Source organism: Diplotaxodon limnothrissa, linkage group LG20 (genome assembly GCF_057381915.1).
Source record: "Diplotaxodon limnothrissa isolate DT_005_m linkage group LG20, D_limnothrissa_male_GT1.1, whole genome shotgun sequence".
Classification (NCBI taxonomy): domain Eukaryota; kingdom Metazoa; phylum Chordata; class Actinopteri; order Cichliformes; family Cichlidae; genus Diplotaxodon; species Diplotaxodon limnothrissa.
In genome coordinates this window covers 15663906-15687435 of record NC_140615.1, presented here as the reverse complement: position 1 = coordinate 15687435, position 23530 = coordinate 15663906, and the positions used below count along the sequence as shown (strand labels likewise).

The following is a 23530-nucleotide window of genomic DNA, read 5'->3' as shown; positions in this document are numbered from 1 at the left end:
ACTTTGATTCACGTTGCTCTGCTTCTCTGGTGAATATTTAGCTCAGGAATCCGTTTTTTAAGCCCATCTGTAGCTTCAGAAGGGAGGAGTCAAAGAAACACAATGAATTTGCACATACTCTGATGCTCTTCCAGCACGAGGAACACTGAAACCAAGGGTAGAAATACTATACGCAAATGCATTAGAGTCAGATGAGGTTTTGTTGTCGGCTGTTGTTGTCAGCAGTAATGTTATATACATCGTTAAGTATGTACAGTAGAGAATCTCCCAGAGATGTTAGGTTCTGTAAAGCTGCAATGGGGTACTCCTCTAAATTTCTCACATTTTAAAGTCCTTAGATGAAGAGCCATACGAGTCCCTGTTGAAGTGTTTTAAATATTTAATAATGGACTTGCTGCCATATTGCGAGTCTCCACTCTACCAGTGTGTGAGGAGTATTGAGAATCTGCTCTCTGAAAGCTATGAATGGACACAACACACAAACTCAACATTGGTAAATAGCAATAAGTCAAATTAACCACAGTAAAATCATAAATGGGCATTATGGTTCTTCATCTTAAGGATTGAACTTTTCACCAAAAAATCAAGACTTTAAATACAGTAAAGTTTTTTTTCTTTTTTTTTTCTTTTTTACATCATAAAGGTATTCATTGAGAAAGTGTTAAATGCACTGTACAACCTTGTATAATTTTTTTTTTCCAAAATATAGTTTATCCCAGTGTGGTTGGTTGTTGTTGTTGTTGTTGTTGTTTTTTATCTTACAGAATCCTGTACACTTGGTGTCTGCATTGAGATTGGGTGATATCCTGATCATTGGAGAGGAGAGACAAGAGAAGAGAAAAAGAGAAGAACAGAGAAAGAGAAGTTGTCCAGTGCCCTCAGTGAAGACGCTGTACTCCGTATCGTGGCTCTCTTCTGTCCCGCACCTCAATCTGAAGGAAACAACACAGAGGCTTCATTACTGTGCTCAAAAGGAATGAAGCTATGGGTGAGATTTATAGGTGAAATCAAAGTTATTAACGGTGTGGGCAGGAGTGTAAAAAAACATAAAGCAGAAAATAACCTTTGTGAAACAGTTTTGTGGCTTGGAGTTTAAGCAAAGACTTGTTAAAATTGAGAGTCTTGATGTATTAAATGCAGTAATGTTTAACAGCACTAAAAGCATACTACTACTACTGAGCAACATTGTGGAAAGCTTCTCTTTTAACCTTTCTTCTATTGCAACAGTCCATCAACTTTGTTGAACAATAATATTATATGTAAAAGTTCTTACAAGATTTATTTAAATTTTTAACCCTTTAAAGCCTGAATCATGAAATAATTGCCCCAAAATTCAAATTGTTTGAAAATAGTGTTTATTTAACCTTCTTTTGCTTAATTCTTTTTACACTGATGATGTTGATGTCCCCAAAATTGGCAAAAAACTGTATGTATCATATATGATACACTAGGCCAGCGGTCCCCAACCTTTTTTGCGCCACGGACCGCAACAAAATAAAACTAGTACCGGTATCGAAAAAAAGAAGATCTATTCATAACACACGTGAAAAGACCCAGGAAAACTGAGTAAACGATAAAAACGATAACAAAATAAAGCTGAAAACCGATAAAAACCCTGAAAACCATACATTTCACACCTGAGCCTCAACTCTCGCGGCCCGGTACCAAACGACTCACGGACTGGTACCGGTCCGAGGCCCGGGGGTTGGGGACCGCTGCACTAGGCGTTAAAGGGTTAACTAAACTTTTAAGGTAATTTTGGAAACACTAAAACTAGACCTGTGGGCTTTTAGGGCTATCGTGGTAAACCTATATTCACAGAAAACAATGTCATCAATAATAATAATAATAATAGTAATAAATACTAAAGATTATTATTATAAAATAATTTGTGTCTAAATGTACCATTTCTTTACATTGCAGTAGTAGTGTACTGTGTGCTTGCCACTAAATTCCCAGGAAAACCTCGACCTGTCTCACATTTTTACGTGGAGAGTTCAGCTGATAAAAAGAAAGAGTCAGAAGCCGTTTGAATCTTTTACCTTTGGTTTAAAACAGTTTTGAATAAGCCCACAGAGCTGTAAACCACATGATTCCTTGTTTTTTGGAGAATAAGCACTGGATTGTTTCAACTGTGTTTCAATAAGTCTAATTAGATTCAATTTAAGGTTAGATTTAATCCTACTTTGTGTTTTACACATTTTGAACATTTCACAGCTTTTTAAGATATTTATGGTGTTTTTCACTCCAAAATCAACGTTTCTGTTTGAGGTTAGCAGGGAGGTTTTTGTTTAGAAACTGGACAGCAAAATGAACAGTATATAAACTGGGAGTACTTTTTTTTTACTGGTTAATCTGGTAAAAGCAAAGTGAAATGGTTTTACCAGATTAACCAGTAAAAATGTGTTTGGTTCAGTTTGTGTAGGTTGAAGTTTGTCAAGGCGAAGAGCATCAGGAGATTCTGGTGTATAACTATGAATCAGCTACCTACACAAAAAGAAACTGTGCTGAACTTTTTAAATATTCCTGTGAGAAATATCCAACAGAGTTTAATATTTAAATGATTCAAACTTAGAATACCTAACCTAAACTTGAACTGACATAAGCTCTGCTGCTCGATCAACTAAAAACAAATATTTATAGTGAAATAATAAAAGTAATTTTTAAAAATGAACTGTTTTCTCAAATATTACCAGTGACAATTCTTTATTAGGAGATATATTCTTCAGACATAACGCACATTAAATGTATAAAGAAACTCGACTTACCCTTGACACTGCAAAATCTGCAAGGACAGAAAAGAACAATAGTGTTGGCGTAAACACAGTGGGGCAGGAAAAAGTGCATTTGTGCATTGAGTGAATATGCTTATGTAAGTATGAGCTAAGCTAAGGTCACCACTTACAAACAAACAAAAAGGGCACAAACAGAAGGTCATTCATTTACTATCGATGTCTGTGCCACGTCCACATGTTTTCTTTTTATGAAACTGTTATTAAACGACTGAGATATTGTGATGCGGTAAACTGAGCAGGTTTTAAACTAAATGTTTCAAAACAAAAACCTAAACTTACTCTTGGACTCTACAAAAGTAGCTTTGCATGATTGTTAGTATGGAGATGCTCAGTTCATCCTCTGTCTGAAACAAGCTGCTTTAAGGCACTTTTATTCTTATTCATTTTACTCTTTTTGTGTAAAAAGAGCTTTGTGGGTAATTTTAATCACTTTAATATGCAGTTAAGAAACCCGATGGTTGGGTTAATGTTGAAGGATAATAGGGCTTCTATAATGATCAAACAAGAAAGCTTATTTCATTTAAATTTAAGAATTGTATCCAGCTCTAAATTTGGTAACTCAACTCTGTGTTCTGTATTTCCTTGAAAATAAAAAGTTAGTTTCTCTTTATTTACTAACCCTAACTCCAGGAATACCACAACATGGTACGAAGTGCTTTACTCAAGAGAGAACAAAAAATATGAACAACATAGATACAGATCTACTCCCCTCCAATGGCGAGCACTCCAATAGTTTCTCAGAAACAGGGAATTTTGAGAAAACAAGTGAATCAGCCAATAATTCACAAACTGAAGTGCAGGCTGCAGGGGGATTTTTTTTAAAATTCCTCCTTCTTGACTTCTATTCAGTTTTTTTTATTTGCATATTTCAGAACATCAGCAGTGATAGCCAGAGTAAATACAAAATGCAGTTTTTAAATGATGATTTTACTTAAGGAAAAAAAAAAAAGAAATATCTAAATCTATTTGATCCTATGTGAAAAAGTAAACTTGGGAATGTGACCTCTGGCAGTGAGTCTTTCACAGTGCCGTGACCCACTCTCTGCAGCACCGACTCTTTGTTTTAATTCAGCTACTTTGAAGGAACGGTCACGACGAGGTTTGGATAACTTTTCCCTTTAATTAATGAAATTGTCATTTAAATACTTCATATGGTAGTACTTTGACTTTGATGTAGTTACTCAGGTTATCTTTGTCTAATACTAAATTTGTTTGACAAATATGTAAAACAAACAAACAACAAAAAAAAAAAAAACAGACCAAAAATAAGAAACCAGGAAGGGGACAAATAGTTTTTCACAGCATATGATAATATTTTCATCTTCATTAAGCCAGCGGAGGCTTTGTATTAAACCAAGATTGAGATTCAAAGTTATCAGGCCTGGAGATACTGGAGAAGCTTCTAACACCCAAGCAAACTGTAACTCATATTTATGCCAGTAAATCATTTTCAAAGTGTGCACTGTATATGTAAACATAACCCTTAAATAGGCTTATTATTGATCCAGTTTTCCCGTTGTACAACTCAATTTATTTTGTCACATGTATAGCCAACAAAGAGTCCCATGGTCTGTTCCCAGGCTATAATCTACAGGGACATTTTTTCTTTTATGAAAGAATGTGCGTGACAAGAGAAACTTTACTCTGCTGGTGAAGCATTAGAAGCATTAAATGGGTAAAATCACTAAAACTGTCAGTGAGGTTAATCAGATAAGAAGAGAAAGACACGCCCACGCACTGGAATATCTCCAGTTACCATGGAAACCATCATGGAGATAGATCATCAGAGAACCAAGACATCTTATGTCACTATTCTCTCTCTTTATCTCTCAGTCTCTTCCTCTCCCCTCCTCCTCTCTCCTTTACTCCTTTACTCGTGCTCCCTGTCTCTGTGTCGCTCACACTCTCGTCCACCGTTACAGATCGTCTTCTTTCTGCCTGTCTCTCTATTTTCTGTGTGTGGGATCGAATCAAACACGTAAACCTTATTTAAGGACATTTAATAAAATGTTTTACAATATCTTTTACTCTTCCCCCCTTCATTTCTGCCTTCTGCTGTTCCTTCCCTCCTCTTCCTCTCTTTTCATACAGCTGAAACAATGCGATTTGAGTGTCCTGATGCAACATCATGCAAACTGTCAGAAATCCTCTGGAGGACTTGCTCCCACTCTTAAATTCAGCACTGAATGCAATTTGGCTGAAGATACTTAGGTCAGGTTGGAGTGCACTCATTTTTCAGCAGGACAAATTTCATGTTAATGGACAAAAAAAGCCCTAAAAATGAGATTTGGAGAAAAAACAACTGCCTTTCCTAACTCACCTTTTGAGTTGATTTACTTTTATGAACTACGCTACATGTGTTTGTTTTTCTTTGTAGGTTTTACAGTAATGGGGTTTAAAGAGTTGCAACTGGAGAAGAAAGATTGGATAAAATCAGCTAATAACTGTATTACAGTGAAATAAATTACGTTTTTTGATTAAACTTGGAAAAGTAGTTATCAAAGATCAGCAGGTTTAAAATGAAAAGTTGCGCTTTGAGTTACAGTAACAATGATACTCTGTGTTTAAGTGTTAGGAGAGTGACTATTGCCTTCGGTTGATAGAATTGATTAAACAGTGGTTTCCTGCATTTTATAATAAGATTTAAATATTAGCATAACGGGCTAACAAGTTAGCTAGAAAACTGCCATTATTCCTAACAGGATCTTACTAAGTTAACTGTATGGACTGTATTGTACATAATTGGCTTGTGACCATCGCTGTATTCATTTTTGTTTTGTTTTTTAAGAATAATTACTAATAATTACTTACTGGTGTAGAAGCTGACTAAGAAAACAAAGGCAATGAATACCAATTTGAAAGCAAGTTGTTAATCATATGAGTGATACTTAAATTATACCCTGCTTTATTATCTATTTTATTCTGAATCAGACTATAATTTAAAGAACAAACATTGTCTTACTATACTGATAATAGCCTATGCATGTATATATATATATATATATATATGCATATGTACCGGCATCGTAACATATAGGATTATAATAATGTGATTATAATCACATGTTATGATAATATAATTATTAGTATCAATATTTATTTTAAAAACTGTAATTATAATTCCAAATTCCTTTGATTTTCCTATTCATCACCCCCCCCCCCCCCCCCCCCCCCCCGTGAATCCACTGTTAGGTTCTCCGTTTGCGTCACCTGCATGTAATTACACAGTCACAAATATTTGTACCTGCAGTGGAATTTTCTTTGAGTCACCATGTAATATGGTATAATGAATTTCAAAAAGAAGTCTGCAGGCGGTGTGTTAAATAAGACTAGAAATAAGCTTTATGTTTACAACTATAGGAGCCCCCACTGATGGCTATTAGAACAAATGGAAGTTTAATACGCTTTTGCACTGGCTTCAATTTCAGAGGCCATCTTTTTATAAAAGGTCTCTCTTGCAGCAAGCATACTGGGTGGACGGTTAGCACTACCAGATTTGATGCATTCAGCTCAGACATGTTTCCAGTCTTACCCCATAGTTATTCATTATTACTATTTTCTCAAAGTCAGGATTACGATAGATTTTTTAACCATTTCTAAATTCAGTAAATGCAGTAAAAGAATACCTGGATAGAAATACACACAATGGATCATTATTAGTCAAGGATTGGCTTTCTTGGAGTCTGAAAGTCAATACTATTGAAGCAGTTTGGGATCATCTTGACTGAGATTGGAAGAAAAGGCAGCCAACATCTAAAAAGAGCTTTGAATGTTCTTTAAGTAGCCATCCTGAAGACTGTTTCTTAAAGTCTACTTAAAGGAATGAGAAGAAAGCTTGCCTAAGAGAGTTTAGAAAATAAATGAAATAATTTAGTGAAAGACATGTTGTCTTTAGTTCAAATGAATCCTTTTTAAAGCACTGCTCTTCATTATTCCTTTACTTACCCTTGTTGTCTGTTTGCAGATCATCAAGATAGAAATCCGTCTGCCGGTTGCCCAGGACAAAGGCCAAGAAGGAGAGAATGAGGGCATCCAGGATTCCCATGATGGCCAGCATGTAAGCCCAGCGTACAGAGCAGTCACCCAGGGAGTATTTTCCTGTCTGCTCCCCGCACATGTCACGGATCACCTCGGCGTCCCATCCATCGGGGAAGATCATGCAACCCAGCACGAGGCACACTCCTGCAGAGGACAAAGAGGTTAACAGACTTTAAATGGCAACATGGATCGATTTGGTAAGTTTACAAAGAGATGTAAAAGCAGGAGAAAAAGATACTACTAACCTATACTAACTCTCTCATGTCTGGATCTAGAACTAAGTGGTATCACCGTCTGTTTGCATCCTAAGAGTTTGTTGAAATGTTGGTGTGTCACATGTGCATACATGCAAAAGAGCATGTGAAACTTTTGCTTGGAGACTGATCTGGAATACCATTTTGTGCACTTCCGAGATCCTGAACTTGCAAACTTGCAAAACAAAATGTTTGCAAGTCCAACAAAGAAGAAATTGAAGTTCCATTTGTTAGATCCATATTTCACATGTGTTGCGATAAACTTATAAGATTACTAAAATCTGACAGTCTGCAGGCATCTTAAAGAACATCATAAGGTTTGAAATGAATTCATGTTAAAGCCTCATTTGAGTTGTGCTCCATCAATAGCAGTCTTATGTTAAAATGTAATTTTAAGACACAACTTTCTGCCTACGAGCAAATTGGGAGATCAAATGATGCAATAATGTGGTTAATCACCACCCACATCCCTGATGTGTTTAGTGTGCCTAATAGTGTTATTACGCTCACTGATGCCTGTTTCATCCAGCTGGACCAGTTTGGTGGGTGGGATAATCATGGAAATGTCATCTCCCGTACCTGGTTACAGCACTAGATTTAATTACTTTTAAGACCACATGGGACTTAAAAAAAAGCTTTCCACTAAACTTTTAAATACATTTTTGGACTTTCATTAACTGTTCCACCTTTAATGAACTATTCTTCCTTAATGGGTAAGCATTCATAGCGTACTCAGTCAGCCAGTCAGCAGCCATTGATCACTGCTTATCAGTAAAACAATATTTGTCATTTAAATGTAGTTTTATTTCTGCATACATTACAAAAGAATCCGTTAATGACAGAGAGTGGCTTCACAGTGTATTGGTTAGCACATTTGTTTAACGAGCAAAAGGTTCCTGGTTCCTGGGAGGAAACGTAAATTGCTCTGGGGTTGTGTGACGAGCTGGCGGGGGGGGGGGGGCTGGCTGGCACTGAGAGAGTGGAACAATGGAGTCCATAGCCTGTGTACATTCACCATGAGACAATTGAGAGAGGGGAGGAATTTAAAATGTACAATCACTCCAGAAAATCTGAAAGCCCAGACACAAGGGAGAATATGCAATGCACACGCACTCAGATGCACACACATAATACCAAGCCCTCTAGCAAAAGACACACATATATATCTTCAGTGCTACAACAAAAATGGTAATCTATACTTTACACCTCAGCTCATTCATCAAAGTGAGTATCACTGAGGGAGCTGATTGTGCCATATTTCTTGCTCACCAGCACTGTTTAAATAGCAGTCAGTCTGTGCCCGAGGGGCTGTAAGTAAAGCACTGGGCTCCACTGGGAGATGGGGAACATACATGGCAGACGTCACACTGGATCTTCATTTCAGACCAGACGTGTCTTTTCCACGGGCAACATCACTTGTGATACACACGAAAAGTCAGACAAATCCGGCTGAGTCTGTGATTATTACGCTTCGTTCCAATACATGTTGAAACGATTTAGCGTCTGGAGCTCAATTGGTGTGCATATTTGAATATTTTATTACTGTGAATATCTGTGTGTGCCTCGTGTGCACCACTGAAGGATGCTGGGCACCGTTCAAGCACTGTGGCTGCTGTGTTTGAATGGTACCCAGTCAAATCTGTGCACACAGTCACACACAGATCATAGAAGATAATAGCACCAGATTGTGCTTCTCAATATGTAAGACCCAGTCTTTGCTTCTAGGCATCAAGTTGTCCACACTCATAAAGGTCAATGCACCTTTCTGAATGTGGACATTTGCTTAGTAACCTGCACAGTAATACAAAGTGTGGTACATAATGCTGGTAAGCTTGTGAGCTGGAGTTTTGGAATCTAAATATGTACTAAAAGTTTTTCAAGCTTTCAGATATTAGTCAGTCCACACCTTTTACTTGAGAGGTTGGAGTGGTTCTTATCAGGTTTTTGAGTAGCATGGGTGTCAACTTTGTACTATGGCAATTAAAAAAAAACTACTTGAATCAAAATACATGCTTATAGGATCCAAACTGTACCATCTAGTCTGCAGTCAACCAGGATTGTGTGAAGGGCTGATAACTGCTAAGGAGACCTCACATATTTGTCTGTTTGCTGACTTCTTTTTAGTATTGTTGGTTTGGAAAGGCCACAATTCAGTGTGTGCAAAGTAAAAAATAGACTGAAGAAACACCCTTCAACCATGAAGTGATTACTGATGCCACATAGTTTCACTTGCACAGTTCACTTGCATTTCTACAGCGCCTCAGCCCTATACACTGTAACGTAAAGACCCTAAAGCATTCAAGAGAAACCCCAACAATCAGACGATGCCTTATGAGCAAGCACTTGGTGACAGTGGGATGAAAAAACTACCAAAGGACTCTGCATGTTTGCTGGTGGCAACAGCAAAAACACAATCAGCTGTTCTGATTAGAGCATAAACAAGTAATCCACTACTTGTTGGGACAGTAAAACCAAATTATTTTTAAACTCTATTGTCATAATACAAAAAATTAATATATAAGTACTGCACACCACACATTGTTTTTCTGTGTCTGAAAGAAAAAATATCGGCCAATTGATCAGATTTTGAAATAGCAAAGCAAATACCGGCTAATCTTAAGGAGCCTATATCAGTCGGGCTCTAAGTAATCTGAATGAAGAGAATATACAGCATGTTTTTAAAAAAAGAACTGATGCATCGTACTTACTTAAAGCAAGCTAAACTCACCCAGTACAGTTTGGTGCACTGTTCAATGTTGGTAGGTAGGTGGGAGAAGGTAAGACCTTTTAGCAAAAGTGTGGCTATTTCCTGGAAGCACTACCTACAGCGCCCACTCACATCCTGGGCCTTATGACCTCAGGAAATCACATGATAGGGTGGGGCTAGGTTTCACAATGAGTTCACCCGAAACTGATTGTGACCTACACCCGTTTTTACACCTTGGCTCGTGTGATTAGGTAGAGGATCATTAGGGGGTTCATTGTCCCTCTTGGGGGGACACTCCCATAGGGCTTAAATCTGGGACGCTCCACCATTTGACCTTAGAACTGAAGAAGCTTCTCGGATGAGAGGTGAAACGTCTTCAAGCAACTTAAAGAAATCCAGACGCTCTTCTTTCCAAGCTCCTTAGACTACATACAAGCAACACAATGAGCTTTTCCATCTTTTTTGAGACAGCTTAGTGTATAAAAATGGTCAGGAAAACACGGGTCTCAGACTAAAATGTTGAAGTTTTTCTAATGGGAAAGGGTAAATATAAAATATTCAGTTTGGTAAAACAATACAACTTAGAGGGTTCTAAAACAAATGAATTCCACCAAAAGATGTGGTTTTCTAAAATGTCATGAAGGTGATTGATCTGAGTATATTAAAGCCACATCCATTAGTCATTTGGTTGAACCCTGTCACATTAGGGATTCCCTCTGAAGATCCTGCTTTTTATATACTGGCAATCCATCATGAGAATATGGTGGGTGGTGAACTCACAGCAACAGATGAGGGATGATATGAGATTAGTCACCACCTCTCTGTGTAAACATACAAACACAAGGAGTCCTATTTTGAGCTGAAATTTACGCCATTTAAAAATGTGACCGCTCCTCTGACAGAATGATTGCAGGCGTAATGGGGGAATGTAATGAGAAAGAATATAATGAGGATAACACAGTAAGTAATGAGAGAATTGAAGAGCAAAGGAAGTAATCATCGTGGGAAATCACCACGTTATTAGCTTCTTTTATGGCCTTTATGCAAAATATTAACATAGATGAGGAATGGTAAAATCATTAACTGAGTAATGAGTGTCAGGTAACATGTTTTATGGATTTTTGATGAATGTTCCCCATCTGGTTGGAAACACCTTTGAAGTTATTGAGTGTGGGCTTTTTAGAAACATGGCTTGGAGAGCCTGACGGGCACCATACTTGAGCCTCATGGCAACTCATTAACTAGCCCATTTCCCTCTGTAATACATGTTATTTGTTTACCACTTAAAGTTTATTTGTGCTGTAAGCAATTATCAAAACTTTTTTTAATCTAATATTTTGGCAGGAAATTAAATATTATCTCATCTCGTGTTATGCCTTACTATAATTCAGCGTTTACAATCATTGCTTAAGACATTGGCTTGGTCAGTAATTTTAAATCTACAGTAGCCAAAGTTATTGCTTTGAGTCCTAATAACCATGCAACATAAATGTAGGAAATGCTCCAGCAGGAGAGCATCCACCTTTGCTTTACTAACTGTGACAACGAGGACACGGCATTCTCATTGGCTACTGACTTATGATTGACAATCGTTAGCCAGTGAGGGCGGATAATTCTTCTGTCCAACTAATAATGACCTTTCTTGTTTGTTTTGTTTGTTCAGTAAGATCTGAAACTACCAGCTGAGACCATAAACTCATCAGGACAGTGTTTACTAAGGTAACAGGTCAATGAAGCCGAAGGCTGTTTCCCCATTGAGCAGGCTTGGCCAACTCCAGGCATGTAGGGCCGGTGTCCTGCAGGTTTTAGATATCGCCCTGGGTCTACACACCTGAATCAAATGATTAGTTCATTACCAGGCCTCTGGAGAACTTCAAAACATGTTGAGGAGGTAATTTAGCCATTTAAATGGCTGTGATGAACAAGGACACATCTAAAACCTGCAGGACACTGGCCCTCGAGGCCTGGGTTTGGACACTACTGCCATAAACTTCAATACAACCACAAGTATTTTTACAGCAAGAGGAGTCGCCCTCTACTGGCTATTAAAAACAATGTAGGTTTAAAAGATTTTTGCTTTGGCTTCACTTTTCAAACCCAAAGTACAAAACAAACCTGCTAAAATGTACATCTTTTATTCTGTCTGTGGATTTTACATTTATTTCCTTGATTGGTTCTCATTGTTGCCTTGAGTTTACCTTTGCCTTACTAAATGTTTAGTAAAGCCTTGATTATATTGTGTTCTGGACATAGATGGCTGAGTAATGTAATGTACTTAGTGTATTAAAGTCCCATCCATTAGCCATTTTGGTTGAACCCTGTTTGCAGAGCAAACAGTTGTTTTCCTTTAACTCTGCGGCTTGCTTTCTCCATTTGAATTCAAGTGAATGTGCACATTTCATCAAAGTTGCAACATGAACTCTGAGAATTACAACATGAGATAATCTCTGTGCTCATTTTTCTTTTGCATTACAATGAAATGCTATGTTTCCAACCCATGCAAGAGCACAACAGAGGACTAAAAGTTGTGAACTGATTCACAATTTCCAACTTACATAACAAATGCTCACAAATTGCTTTTGTGAGCATGCACAAGAATGACTGCATGCTGTGACTTGCAACATCTTTTTGGCGTGTTTAACTCTTTGATGCTGGGACCAGGTTATTACTAACAAAACAAATGTAGCATTATGCTTTCAGTTAGATCAGATTTGGGGGAGCTAAAGCTATTTCACTGCATTGTGATTACTTTTATGCACTAGCAGATTGCTGTACTCACCAGTAGTTTGCATGGAAGACATGAGTTTGTCTGCAAACACTCTCCAGAATCATGAATTCTTCATACAGACAATGTGAAAGATTATCGAAGCTTGTTGAAAAAACGGATATCCATAACTTGAAATTTAGTCTCTGAAATTTCGAAATCCCTAAAAAATTTATTTTCAAAGTTTTTGAGTTAGCTCTCCCAAACAAGAATCTCTGTGAAGGATGTGATTTCCTTGTTAACCAGTAGCAGTTGGCGCAGACACATTTGGGTAGTAACAATATCAGTGAGTTACCAATGTATTGCAAAAGTGAACACATTGGTGCCAGGTTCTTCAGCTTTGAATGCGATGATAACTGCAAACAAGGTGTCAATGTGTTTATGTGGAACTGTTGGACAGCTGATGCCTTCCGCCTTCTGCTTCAGCTTCGTTGTCACAAGGAAATTATATACTTTCACAGAGCTGACTGGTAGAGCTAACTCGAAATTTTGGATGAGTTTTTTTTTTCTGTGGCTGTAATGAGCCTCCATAAAAGATTGATGTAGCTCCCAGATTTGACAAGTGACGCCACTGCAAAAGTGCCCTAAATATGCATTCTTTTTAATGTCTACAAGGGCAAAACCTGCTGATCTCAGTGAATTCATGTTTCTGATGAGTTTATTATACATTTGTACATTTTTATGCATTCAGTGTATGCTGACTGGCTGACTTGTTATTGAGTTTGTTAGCCAATGGCTGTGCGGCATCGTGGTGTGATCTGTACCATCTGGTTTCTAAAGAGCACAATGACAAAAGTGAAAAACACCAAGCTTGAGCCTTAATAACAGGACTTTACAATAAATTATGGAGGATTCCCCATCTAGCATACTACCTATGATGGAGACGGACCCACATTTGTTTCGCACTTAATAATGTTTTTTCTTTGGTTTGGTTTTTAATAGACTGAAGGTTAGCGGCATAGATGAGATTTAGTTCAGTTTCACCTAAAATATGTAACCTCTCATCATGTAATGCATTTTCTTTCTAAATCAAGCCTCTATTCAAATGTATTTAGTAACTTGTGTTGTTAACATACTCAGATGTAGTTGAGTTCAGCAAAACGTGCAAGCGCATGCACCGTTTAAAGCAGGGGTCCCCAACTCCAGGCCTTGAGGGTCGTTGTCCCTCAGGTTTTAGATCTCACCCTGGGTCAACACACCTGAATCAAAAGATTATTTCATTACCAGGCCTCTGGAGAACTGCAAGACATGTTGAGGAGGTAATTTAGCCATTTGAATCAGATGTGATGGATCACGGACACATCTAAAAACTGCAGGACACTGGCCCTCGAGGCCTGGAGTTGGGGACCCCTGGTTTAAAGCATCAGGAACTCCGCAGCAAAGTGTTCAGCACAGTACACGCTGGATAAAAAAAACCATTTCTTTGTGAATAGCATTCTAGTATGACAGCAACGATCATGTGGCATGTACTCTCTGTGCACTCTCCTCTATCTCCCCTTTTTCTTTCATCTTCAACTCAAGCCTTTAAGTGGGCACCAGCAGGCTAAAAATAACCCCCACCTTCCCACAACCCAAGAAAAGCCCTTTGAAGTTGTTGGGGTTTTTCCTCTTCCTTCCTCCCCTCCACTCTCTCAAGACACTGCATTCTGAACTTGGAAGGAAGGAACTTCAAAGGCAACAAGCGGAGGGATCGAACAGAGAAGGCGGATGGGAAGGAGGCGAGAAGAACAGAGTTGATGAGTGAAAGAATAAAAAAAATCAAGTCGCATGGCTACTGAAGCTTCACTCCATGTCTTATGTCATCCCCCCCCCCCCATCTCAGTTCATCACCTCCTGTCACTTCTTTTCAGCTCAGCATTCACAGCCAATCAGCTGTTAGGAGGCATCAAAGCAGATCAAACCAGGGAAGACAATTGGAAATGCACCACCTGGATATGATTGTGATCCAGCTCATTAAAAAGACCGTGAATCATTTTTATTTTTAGTGTCTAAAGATATTTATAGGCTTGTTACGTAACAGTTTTGTCAGACTGTCTTATCTACAATCTTCACGGATTCTTTCTTCATTCTCGACAGCCCAAAATTATTATATAAGTCCTCTAAAAATACCATGAGTGTGCTAAATATAAATGTGTGTGTGAAGTAATTTTGACTTGAGTAGTTATAGGCTAAACACCACCATCACATGGTTGTGACATCATCCAACACCCTTTTACTCCTTAGCCATACAAGGCTGATGGGGTATTGTCATTACCCCACAGAGCGGGTGGGAGGGCGGCATGGACACTCAGGGTGGGGAATGCGATAACTTGCCATGTAGGTGACGTAGGATTTTGAAATTGATATCATAGGTGTATCTGCTAGGACCCTGAGGGGTAGAACTGGCGGTCACCAGTATTTTTAAATTTTTTTATTCTTAAGCATTGCTTTATAAGGAAATTGGAAGGTACAGCTGATGTGTTTAATTGGAGATAATTTATCTGAATGTTAAGAGCGTGACCACACCTCGTACACTCCTTTTCCAGTTCTCCATCTATACACAACTCCCCTTCACTGCAAGCGGTTTGTTCTCTTTTTGTTGCCCCACCCTCCCTCCCTTCTAAAATTCATTCCCTTCTCATTAGTACATGGGACTCATACTTACTCCAACTGCCATTATCTACTAGAAATGCTGTTAAATCTTAATGAGAATGTGGTGCTAGCTAGATCAGAGGGCGATTACAAGCTTGTTTTGTTTCGCATTTGTTTCACAAGTTACCACACACACTGGGGCCAAGAAAAGGTGAGAATATGTTTGCTATTTTCTGATAGTTTGGCTTATGGGTGGCCAGTGGTCCATGTTTTGAGTTTACAGTAGAGGCAGTGGATAACCACAACTTGTAGTTAAATGAGTGACATCATCCATTGGTTTCTGCATGTCATATTGGATGAATTCAGTGATTCAGTCATATTTGAACCAGTAGCCCTACCAATGGGAAGGTCAGTGGACGATTACCCAGCTACAGCACTCTACATGTCAAAGTATCCTTGGGTAAAATACTGAACCCTGATTTGCCCCCAGTGCATCTGTTGGAGTGTGTGTGTGTGAGTGTACTTAGGCATAGGAAAAAAGTGTTTAAATCAGGGATGTCAAACTCCTTTTACTCCACGGGCCACATATGTGGCACTTTGGTCTTAAGTGGGCCAGACCAGTGAAACTGCTGTTTCTGTCAGTAGTTTAACTGCACATTTAATCTCTGAGATATCTCACTATAAGAAGAAGAAGAAGTTTCAACAGTATGTCTCAGTTTTCTCTTAATAATGAAGAAATCCTTTTGGAGTTAATGAAAGAAATCTGTCAGCACAGCTCTTTGGCCTTAAACTGAAAGAACTGAATTTTTTAAATTATGGAAAAAATTCTAATAGCCAAACTGTCCTGTAATTATAAAGCGGAAAGATTTTGTAACACGTAAAAAAAAAAAAATAATAATAATAATATGGTAATGAAGAAACAGGAACTCTTCTATCAGATAACCGTTTATCTATTGCTATATTACTCTGGTGTAGTGTGAATGGCTGTGGGGGAGGTCTTTGTCAGTGTGACAAGCTGTAAAATACATAAAGTTAAAAGTTCAAAATGTATTTTCCAAAGCCATCCAGTGGCCATCCAGTGACTGAAGTCTTTGCCGGGCTGTTTCTGGGCCCCAGGCCTTATGTTTGACACCTAGGCCGAAATGAATGTGTCGTTACGAAGGGAAAACTGTCCATCGAGGCCAAAACAACATTTTTTCGGACCAGATTTAAAAACGCTGTTTAGTTGGCTATTTTAACATATCCTGTATGGACAAAAACCCTGATCACCTGCACATAACATCAAGAGGAACTCCTCAGCCATGGAAAACCATGCCATATAGCATAGTCTATGGAGATTGTCTCTCTTTTAGAGGAACCCTTGAGTGGGTATTGGGGAAACTACAGGTTTTGGTCCTCAGCTTTGTCTGTTGGCTTTGTTCCCATCTCACTAAAACATGGTTCCTGTCATGAAACGCTGTGTGGCAGGCAGGAGATGTGGATCTAAAATGCAGGCGCTCAGACTTGAGGTGTTAACTCAAAGTCACAGCTTTATTGGCTGGCAGGAAAAAAAAACCATACAAACTAAACTAAACCGGGAAACAACAAACTAAAAACTCAAAGAGAGACACAGGGCGCTCCACACAGCATGAGGGACGACGCGACACTGACTCAGAGAAACACAGGATTTAAATACAATGGGAAGTAACGAGGGGAATGAGACACAGAAAGAGAGCACAGCTGGGAGAAATCAGAACTGACGAGACAAGGGAGCAAAGTAGGATACACATGAGACACAGACCTTCAAAGTAAAACAGGAATTAGCACAGATGCAAACTAGACTAGGGGAGACAGAGCAACTAAGAAACACAGAGGGCAGCTACTAAATACTCAGAGAACTAAACAGAATACAAGAACACCAAACTAAGACACTACACTAAAGAACAAGCTGGGACAACAAAGAGAACTAAGAACATAATACAGAAAACTCAGAGGCACAAGAAACTCAAAACACTGGGTCACTGACCCAGGACCGTGACAGTTCCACTCTATATGAATTAAACTCTCTCACTTTAAGCCAGCATCCTTCCAATTGGTTGACCCTTGTGGATAGAAGGTTTAAAAGACAGGAGGCTGGAGCTTCTTCTGTGTGCCGGAGACGACCATATTATAGAGGTCCTCTCTCGCTGACATCACACAGTGCCAACAGTAGAAAGCTGTCTGAAACATGGCATTCAGAGCAGTGAGAGGCCTGAGCTAAAGAATCACATAACAGGGTCAATTTAAATATGGCGGCATAACCATTATGGTACGGATTAAGACTGCATGTTGCTGTCACTTTAAACAGTGTAACATGTTACCAGTGAGGTATGTAATGGTATAGAATTAGTTGATATGGATAACTGATATTTAAAAAACAATATCCATCAGTTATTGTTGATTAGAACTGGAAATTAGCATTACATGTACTATTATTAAATTAGTATTAGTACATAATGTTGCAATATAACAATTTAGCCATTTCGACATCCTGATGGTGCGGAAACCGTTTGAGGCGAGATACTAAAACCCCCCATAAATATTTCTAACTCCTGGCATCCATGTGGAAGCAAACCCCTGCAGTTTTCAGTCCAACGCAGAGCAGCGGAGTGGAAAGGTGTGAACATGAATGCACTGAGAGATCACCATGTCCTGTCTATAATGTAATAAAGCTGTTTGAGGTCTGCCCTTTTCTCTGCTACTGTGTCTAAACCTTGGCCTGCTGTCCTCCTATATAATGGACGGCCTGGCTTGCTGATATACAGAGCTTTTATTAGTGCTGAGACCAAGCCTGCTTTGTGTGTGTGTGTGTGTGTGTGTGTGTGTGTGTGTGTGTGTGTGTGTGTGTGTGTGTGTGTGTGTGTGTGACAGAGAGAGAGAGAGAGAGAGAGAGAGAGAGAGAGAGACTTCAGTGTTAGTATGTGGACTGCTGAGGGGGCACTTTGCAAGATGTTGCTGCCGCCAGGGTTCACTGGCCCACTTGGCACAGAGCTTTTCTTTTTTATTTCTTTCAGTTTGGTTGTTCACTGTAAATTTTCTCTGTTTTAAATTAAAAGTTGTTGCTTATGTACGCTGCATATGGTTATACGGTACCGTGTACGTAGAAATGTACACATTTTACAAAACTGTAGACTTTGTCTTAAAGATTTGTGTTTACTGAGCAGGGCAAAACAATGTGTGAGCACAATGCCCAAGTAGCCCTCATAGTAGAGGGTGCAGAGAGAGTTGAGGGGACTGATAAGGAATGGGAAGGACAGCTACAGGCAGAAGATGGAGAACCAGCTTCAGCAAAACAACGTTGGTGAAGTCTGGAGAGGCCTCAGAACCATCTCAGGCCACAAACATCAGAACTCTCTGCCTGGGAGGGATGTGAGGTGGGCAAATGAACTGAATCATTTCTTCAACAGATTTGATTCAACCATGAGACAGTCTACAACATCGGCTGCAGACTCACCCACCCCCACTGCTGCTGTTCCACCTCTGACACCTCAGACACTTCACACCTCCTCTATTCACCCTGCTCACTCCCCCCCACCCCCAACAACAGCATCCAATACACACTCAACACAAGGCTCCAGCCTGTCTCTCTCAACCACCCAGGTTAGGAGGGAACTGAGGAGGATTAATGGCAAGAAGGCAGCGGGCCCAGATGGCATCAGCTCAAGGGTCATCAGGTCCTGCACGGACCAACTGTGTGGGGTGATGGAGCACCTCTTCAACCTGAGCCTGAGGTTGGGAAGAGTCCCACAGCTCTGGAAAACCTCCTGTGTTGTACCAGTGCCAAAGACTTCACGCCCCAAGGACCTCAACAGCTACAGGCCGGTGGCTCTGACATCCCACCTGATGAAGACCCTGGAGCGGTTGGTCCTGGCTCAGCTTCGGCGCCTAACAAGCTCATCACTGGACCCACTTCAGTTTGCCTACCAGCCTGGCATTGGAGCGGATGATGCCGTCATTCACCTCCTACATCGTTCCCTCGCTCACCTGGAGACCGCTGGAAGCACTGTGAGAATCATGTTCTTTGATTTCTCCAGTGCCTTCAACACTATTCTTCCCTCGGTTCTGAAGGACAAGCTGGAGAACTCTGGAGTGGACCATCACCTCACTACCTGGATTTTGGACTACCTCACCGACCGACCACAGTATGTGAGGACTCAGGGCTGTGTGTCGGACAGGGTCGTCTGCAGTACGGGGGCCCCACAGGGAACGGTTCTGGCTCCGTTCCTCTTCACCATCTACACTGCAGACTTCTCCCACAATTCCACCCAGTGCTTCCTGCAGAAGTTCTCTGATGACTCTGCAATAGTCGGCCTCATCACTGATGGGGACGACAAGGAGTACAGAGGACTGACTCAAGACTTTGTGGACTGGTGCCAGCTGAACTACCTCCAGATCAACGCCAGTAAAACCAAGGAGCTGGTGGTAGACTTCCGCAGGCACAAGCATTCTCCACTGCAACCACTGAACATCCAAGGTATGGACATTGAGGCTGTGGACAGCTACAGGTACCTTGGTGTTCATCTGAACAACAGACTGGACTGGACTCATAACTCAGACGCCCTCTACAGGAAAGGGCAGAGCAGGCTGTACCTGCTGCGGAGACTCAGGTCGTTTGGGGTGGAGGGCCCACTCCTGAAGACCTTCTATGACTCTGTGGTGGCTTCTGCTATCTTTTATGGTGTGGTCTGCTGGGGCGGCAGCATCTCTGCTGGGGACAGGAAGAGACTGAACAGGGTGATCCGAAGGGCCAGCTCTGTTCTAGGATGCCCTCTGGACCCAGTGGAGGTGGTGAGTGACAGGAGAATGGCGGCTAAGCTGTCATCCCTGTTGGACAACGTCTCCCACCCCATGCAGCAGACTGTGACAGCACTGAGCAGCTCCTTCAGTGGGAGACTGCGGCACCCACGGTGTGGGACGGAGAGATTTCGCAGGTCTTTCCTCCCCACTGCTGTCAGACTCCACAACAAAGACTTTAACTGAACAAACACACACATCCACACATGTGCAATAACACTAAGTGCAATAATCTTTTCTGGCATCGTTGTATTTTTACTCAGTTGTATATAGCATTCGTATTCTATTTTTATCTTATTGTATATTTTTATTCTATTTTATTCTACTGTATATAGTATATTATTTTATTCTATTCTGTACAGCTGTGTACTGTATTTATTCTTATTGTATTCTAATTTTTGCGTCATAACTTTTGCACTGTCCACTTCCTGCTGTGACAAAACAAATTTCCCACGTGTGGGACTAATAAAGGTTATCTTATCTTATCTTATCTTATCTTAGAGCTGCCACAAACAATGATTTTGATAGTTGATTAGTCTACTAATCAGATTATGGACATAAAACGTACAGCTTATTCCACCAGCATGCATCTGCTCTTATATAACTATCATTAGCTTACAGCTTGAAGTGTTTAAGGTATGTGCTAACTAAAAATAAAGACAAGATGATAGTTTTTCTTTTTAATTTTAATGAAATTTGCAGATTGTCTCAGTGAAGATTAATAAACTCAGCTGTCTGCTCCTTGCTATCTAAAATATAACAGGACACTTCTACCATCTCACAATTCTGTTTAATCAGTTTTCTGTGTGACGTTCATTCAGCTGTGTGAAAACTATAACTTTAATCTCAGCCAAACTGATTTACTCAGGAACAAATAAAACATTGAAAAAAGCCAAATAATAAAATTTTTAAGTTATCTAAGTGACTTATATATCATGTTTAACCTGAGTAGCGAAAGATGGCGGGGATCTGAAAACGATTTGCCAGGAGTTTGTTGTTCTCGCCAGCTCTAGTGAGCCTTGAACCGCCGGCCAACTAACTATTGAGCTGGTGGGTAACAGACGTCTCTGAAAACAAGCACTTTTGCAAATATGTGGTGTCTTGATAAACCAAGCAGATATTTGAAGTTTACACAGTTACATTCTCACCTGAAAATATCTTAAAAGTTTATTTTGTGACCCAGAAAGAGTAAGAACAGTAATATCTCAACTAACTAGCTGCCGCCATTGTTGGAAACTTTAATTGGCTGGGCCGCACTATGAATTCTGGGATAGGCTGGGCCACAAAGGATGAACTCGACCCATCCTTCAAATCTTGGGAAATGAAGGACAAATTTGTCAGCTGCATTTGTCAGAGTCTTCGAATTTGGACAGTCTCCGTCGCATCGCTGTAACATAATCGGCCTACAAATGCGGCCTCAGGAGGATGCAGTCCATGAATTTGGACACAGCTACGATACCGGAGATTGCGTCTTCTTCTTTGCGGTTTAACGGCAGCTGGCATCCTTGTTCATGCAGTGCTGCCATCTTCTGTTTCAGTCCATTATTACACTCATAAATCCTACTGACAGAGGCGCCCTGGGGCGCCCTGGGGCTGCCCCAGGGCGCCTCTGTCAGTGCGCCCCAGGGCAGCTGTGGCTACAATGTAGCTTGCTGTTGCCTGTGTGTGAATGGGTGAATGACTGAATGTAGTGTAAAGCGCTTTGGGGTCCTTAGGGACTGAGTAAAGCGCTATACAAATGCAGGCCATTTACCATTTACTACTAATTCCTACATCTTTCAGGATCTTACAAAGCTTCAAATGACCCGTCGACTATTAAATTAGTCGTCAACGATTTTGATAGTCGACGTAATTGTGACTAGTCGACTAATCGTGGCAGCCCTAGTTCATAGGTGTGGTTAGTTCATTGGTGATTTACTAAAGCTGTCTTCTAACACAAGCGCAGTTGACCCATTTCAATATCAAGTGCAAAAAAAAATAAAACATGCTTTTTTCTGTGTTAAATATTAGCACCAATATCAGTTTGTGTGCTCGATTTAAACATTCTCCTCCCTGTATTTTGCGTTTTGAGAAAGGAACTCCCTTAAATATGCACATGCAGCAGGAGCAGTCACAAAAATCTGTGAAATTCCACCTCCCTACATGCAATTTTGTCACTGCATCCCTTTGTAAATACCAAGCGTAGCTTCATGTAGTACTTTACAAGTACTTTAAAGCTGCAAATGAAAACACTGCAAATAGTGATGCATGTAAGAAGGAAATTCTCTACTGTGGCCACATCATCTACTTCTTCCAACTCAAATGGAAAAACTCCCAGTTAGCTCTTACAGTATGCTTCATGTTTTCCAGAATTTGGCTGAACATTTAAGTAAAGCCATGTACATTTTACAATTCATCCTGCTACTTCTATCAGCAGTCACATCATCAATAAATGACCAGTGACCCACTTCTACTGTCAGCCATACATATCCATGCTGTAATATTGCCTCGACCATGTTTAACAGATGGTGGTATTCTTTGGATCATTAGCTGTTTCTCTGCTTCTCCATACTTTTCTCTTCCCATCATTCTGCTACAAGCTTATCCTGTTTATCGGCTACAAGTTTGTCTTGTAGCAAGTATCACATAAAGACACCCAAGAGTTATATGGAAAAAAAAATCTTACATCTTTGATGCTTTGTATAAGGCTGGCATCCTTGGTGCCAGTATGAATCTGAAGAAGTGTATTTGTCTTTTTGAGAATTTTTGGGAGTACCTTTTAGGAGATTTTCTTTTGTTGGGAAAGATGACCTACTATGATTTATTATGGTGCAGTTTGTGGATTTTGAAATTTGTCTGAAAAGCTAAAGTTATTTTGAAAAAGTGTAAGGAACTTGTTTGCTGTGGGGTGTCAGAAATGTCTTAAATAAACAGCAGGAACAATATGAATTTAAAATGAATGTGAAATTTCATACAGAAGATATCAGTCACAACATTAAAATCTCACTGTTGCTCTGCCTCATTGGGCATGTACCCTTGCCAGTGTGTCTGACATCAGCAATGTTGGCAGGGGATCCTTTGGGTTCTGTGGATCAGGCTTGTTCAGCCATATAAAGCATGGATGTGGAGAGTTTAAGCTTTTGGATGTGTACCTTGAACTGCTCCTGAGCAGATTTTGTGGGTTGGTAGGGCTTAGAGAAGCCTTAGTTTTGTTGTTATAATCTGTGTGGTTGGACTAAACAATGCTTGGGTTGATATTGATATTGATACTCCAAAAAATTAAAGGATTTTTTTTCAAAATAATCAGATCTCAAAGGGGAAGTGAAAAGATTATGTGGCAGACTAGTCCATGTTTTGATGACTATGCTGCTCAACCCACAAATGCTTTTCCTTGTAAATGTGGAACCATTTAGGAGGATACGATGAGATTTTTCAACAGTATAACATTTATTACCAAAAAGCATTGTTACAACAAACAAATAATCAGCCAAACACAAATTTCCCTCCTTTTTTGGGCCAAGCCTACGTTGTTGCTACTAACTACACATCAATGAGATGTAAGACTTTGTTTCTCACTCCTGCACAGACACACACACATACACAGAGAGCG

General features: G+C 39.9%; 1 protein-coding gene across 1 annotated transcript in view; it reads right to left on the bottom strand.

Annotated features, from left to right (window-relative positions):
- Positions 1–878: 878 nt before the first annotated feature.
- LOC146610716 (LHFPL tetraspan subfamily member 4 protein-like) overlaps positions 879–23530 on the bottom strand; it is a 33691-nt gene continuing 11039 nt past the window's right edge. Inside the window, exons 2-4 of the mRNA XM_085344572.1 lie at positions 6741–6977; positions 2769–2785; positions 879–932 (exon numbers count right to left, since the gene is read on the bottom strand). Coding sequence (XP_085200698.1) covers positions 879–932; positions 2769–2785; positions 6741–6977 — 308 coding nt within the window. The remainder of the gene's footprint in view (positions 933–2768; positions 2786–6740; positions 6978–23530) is intronic.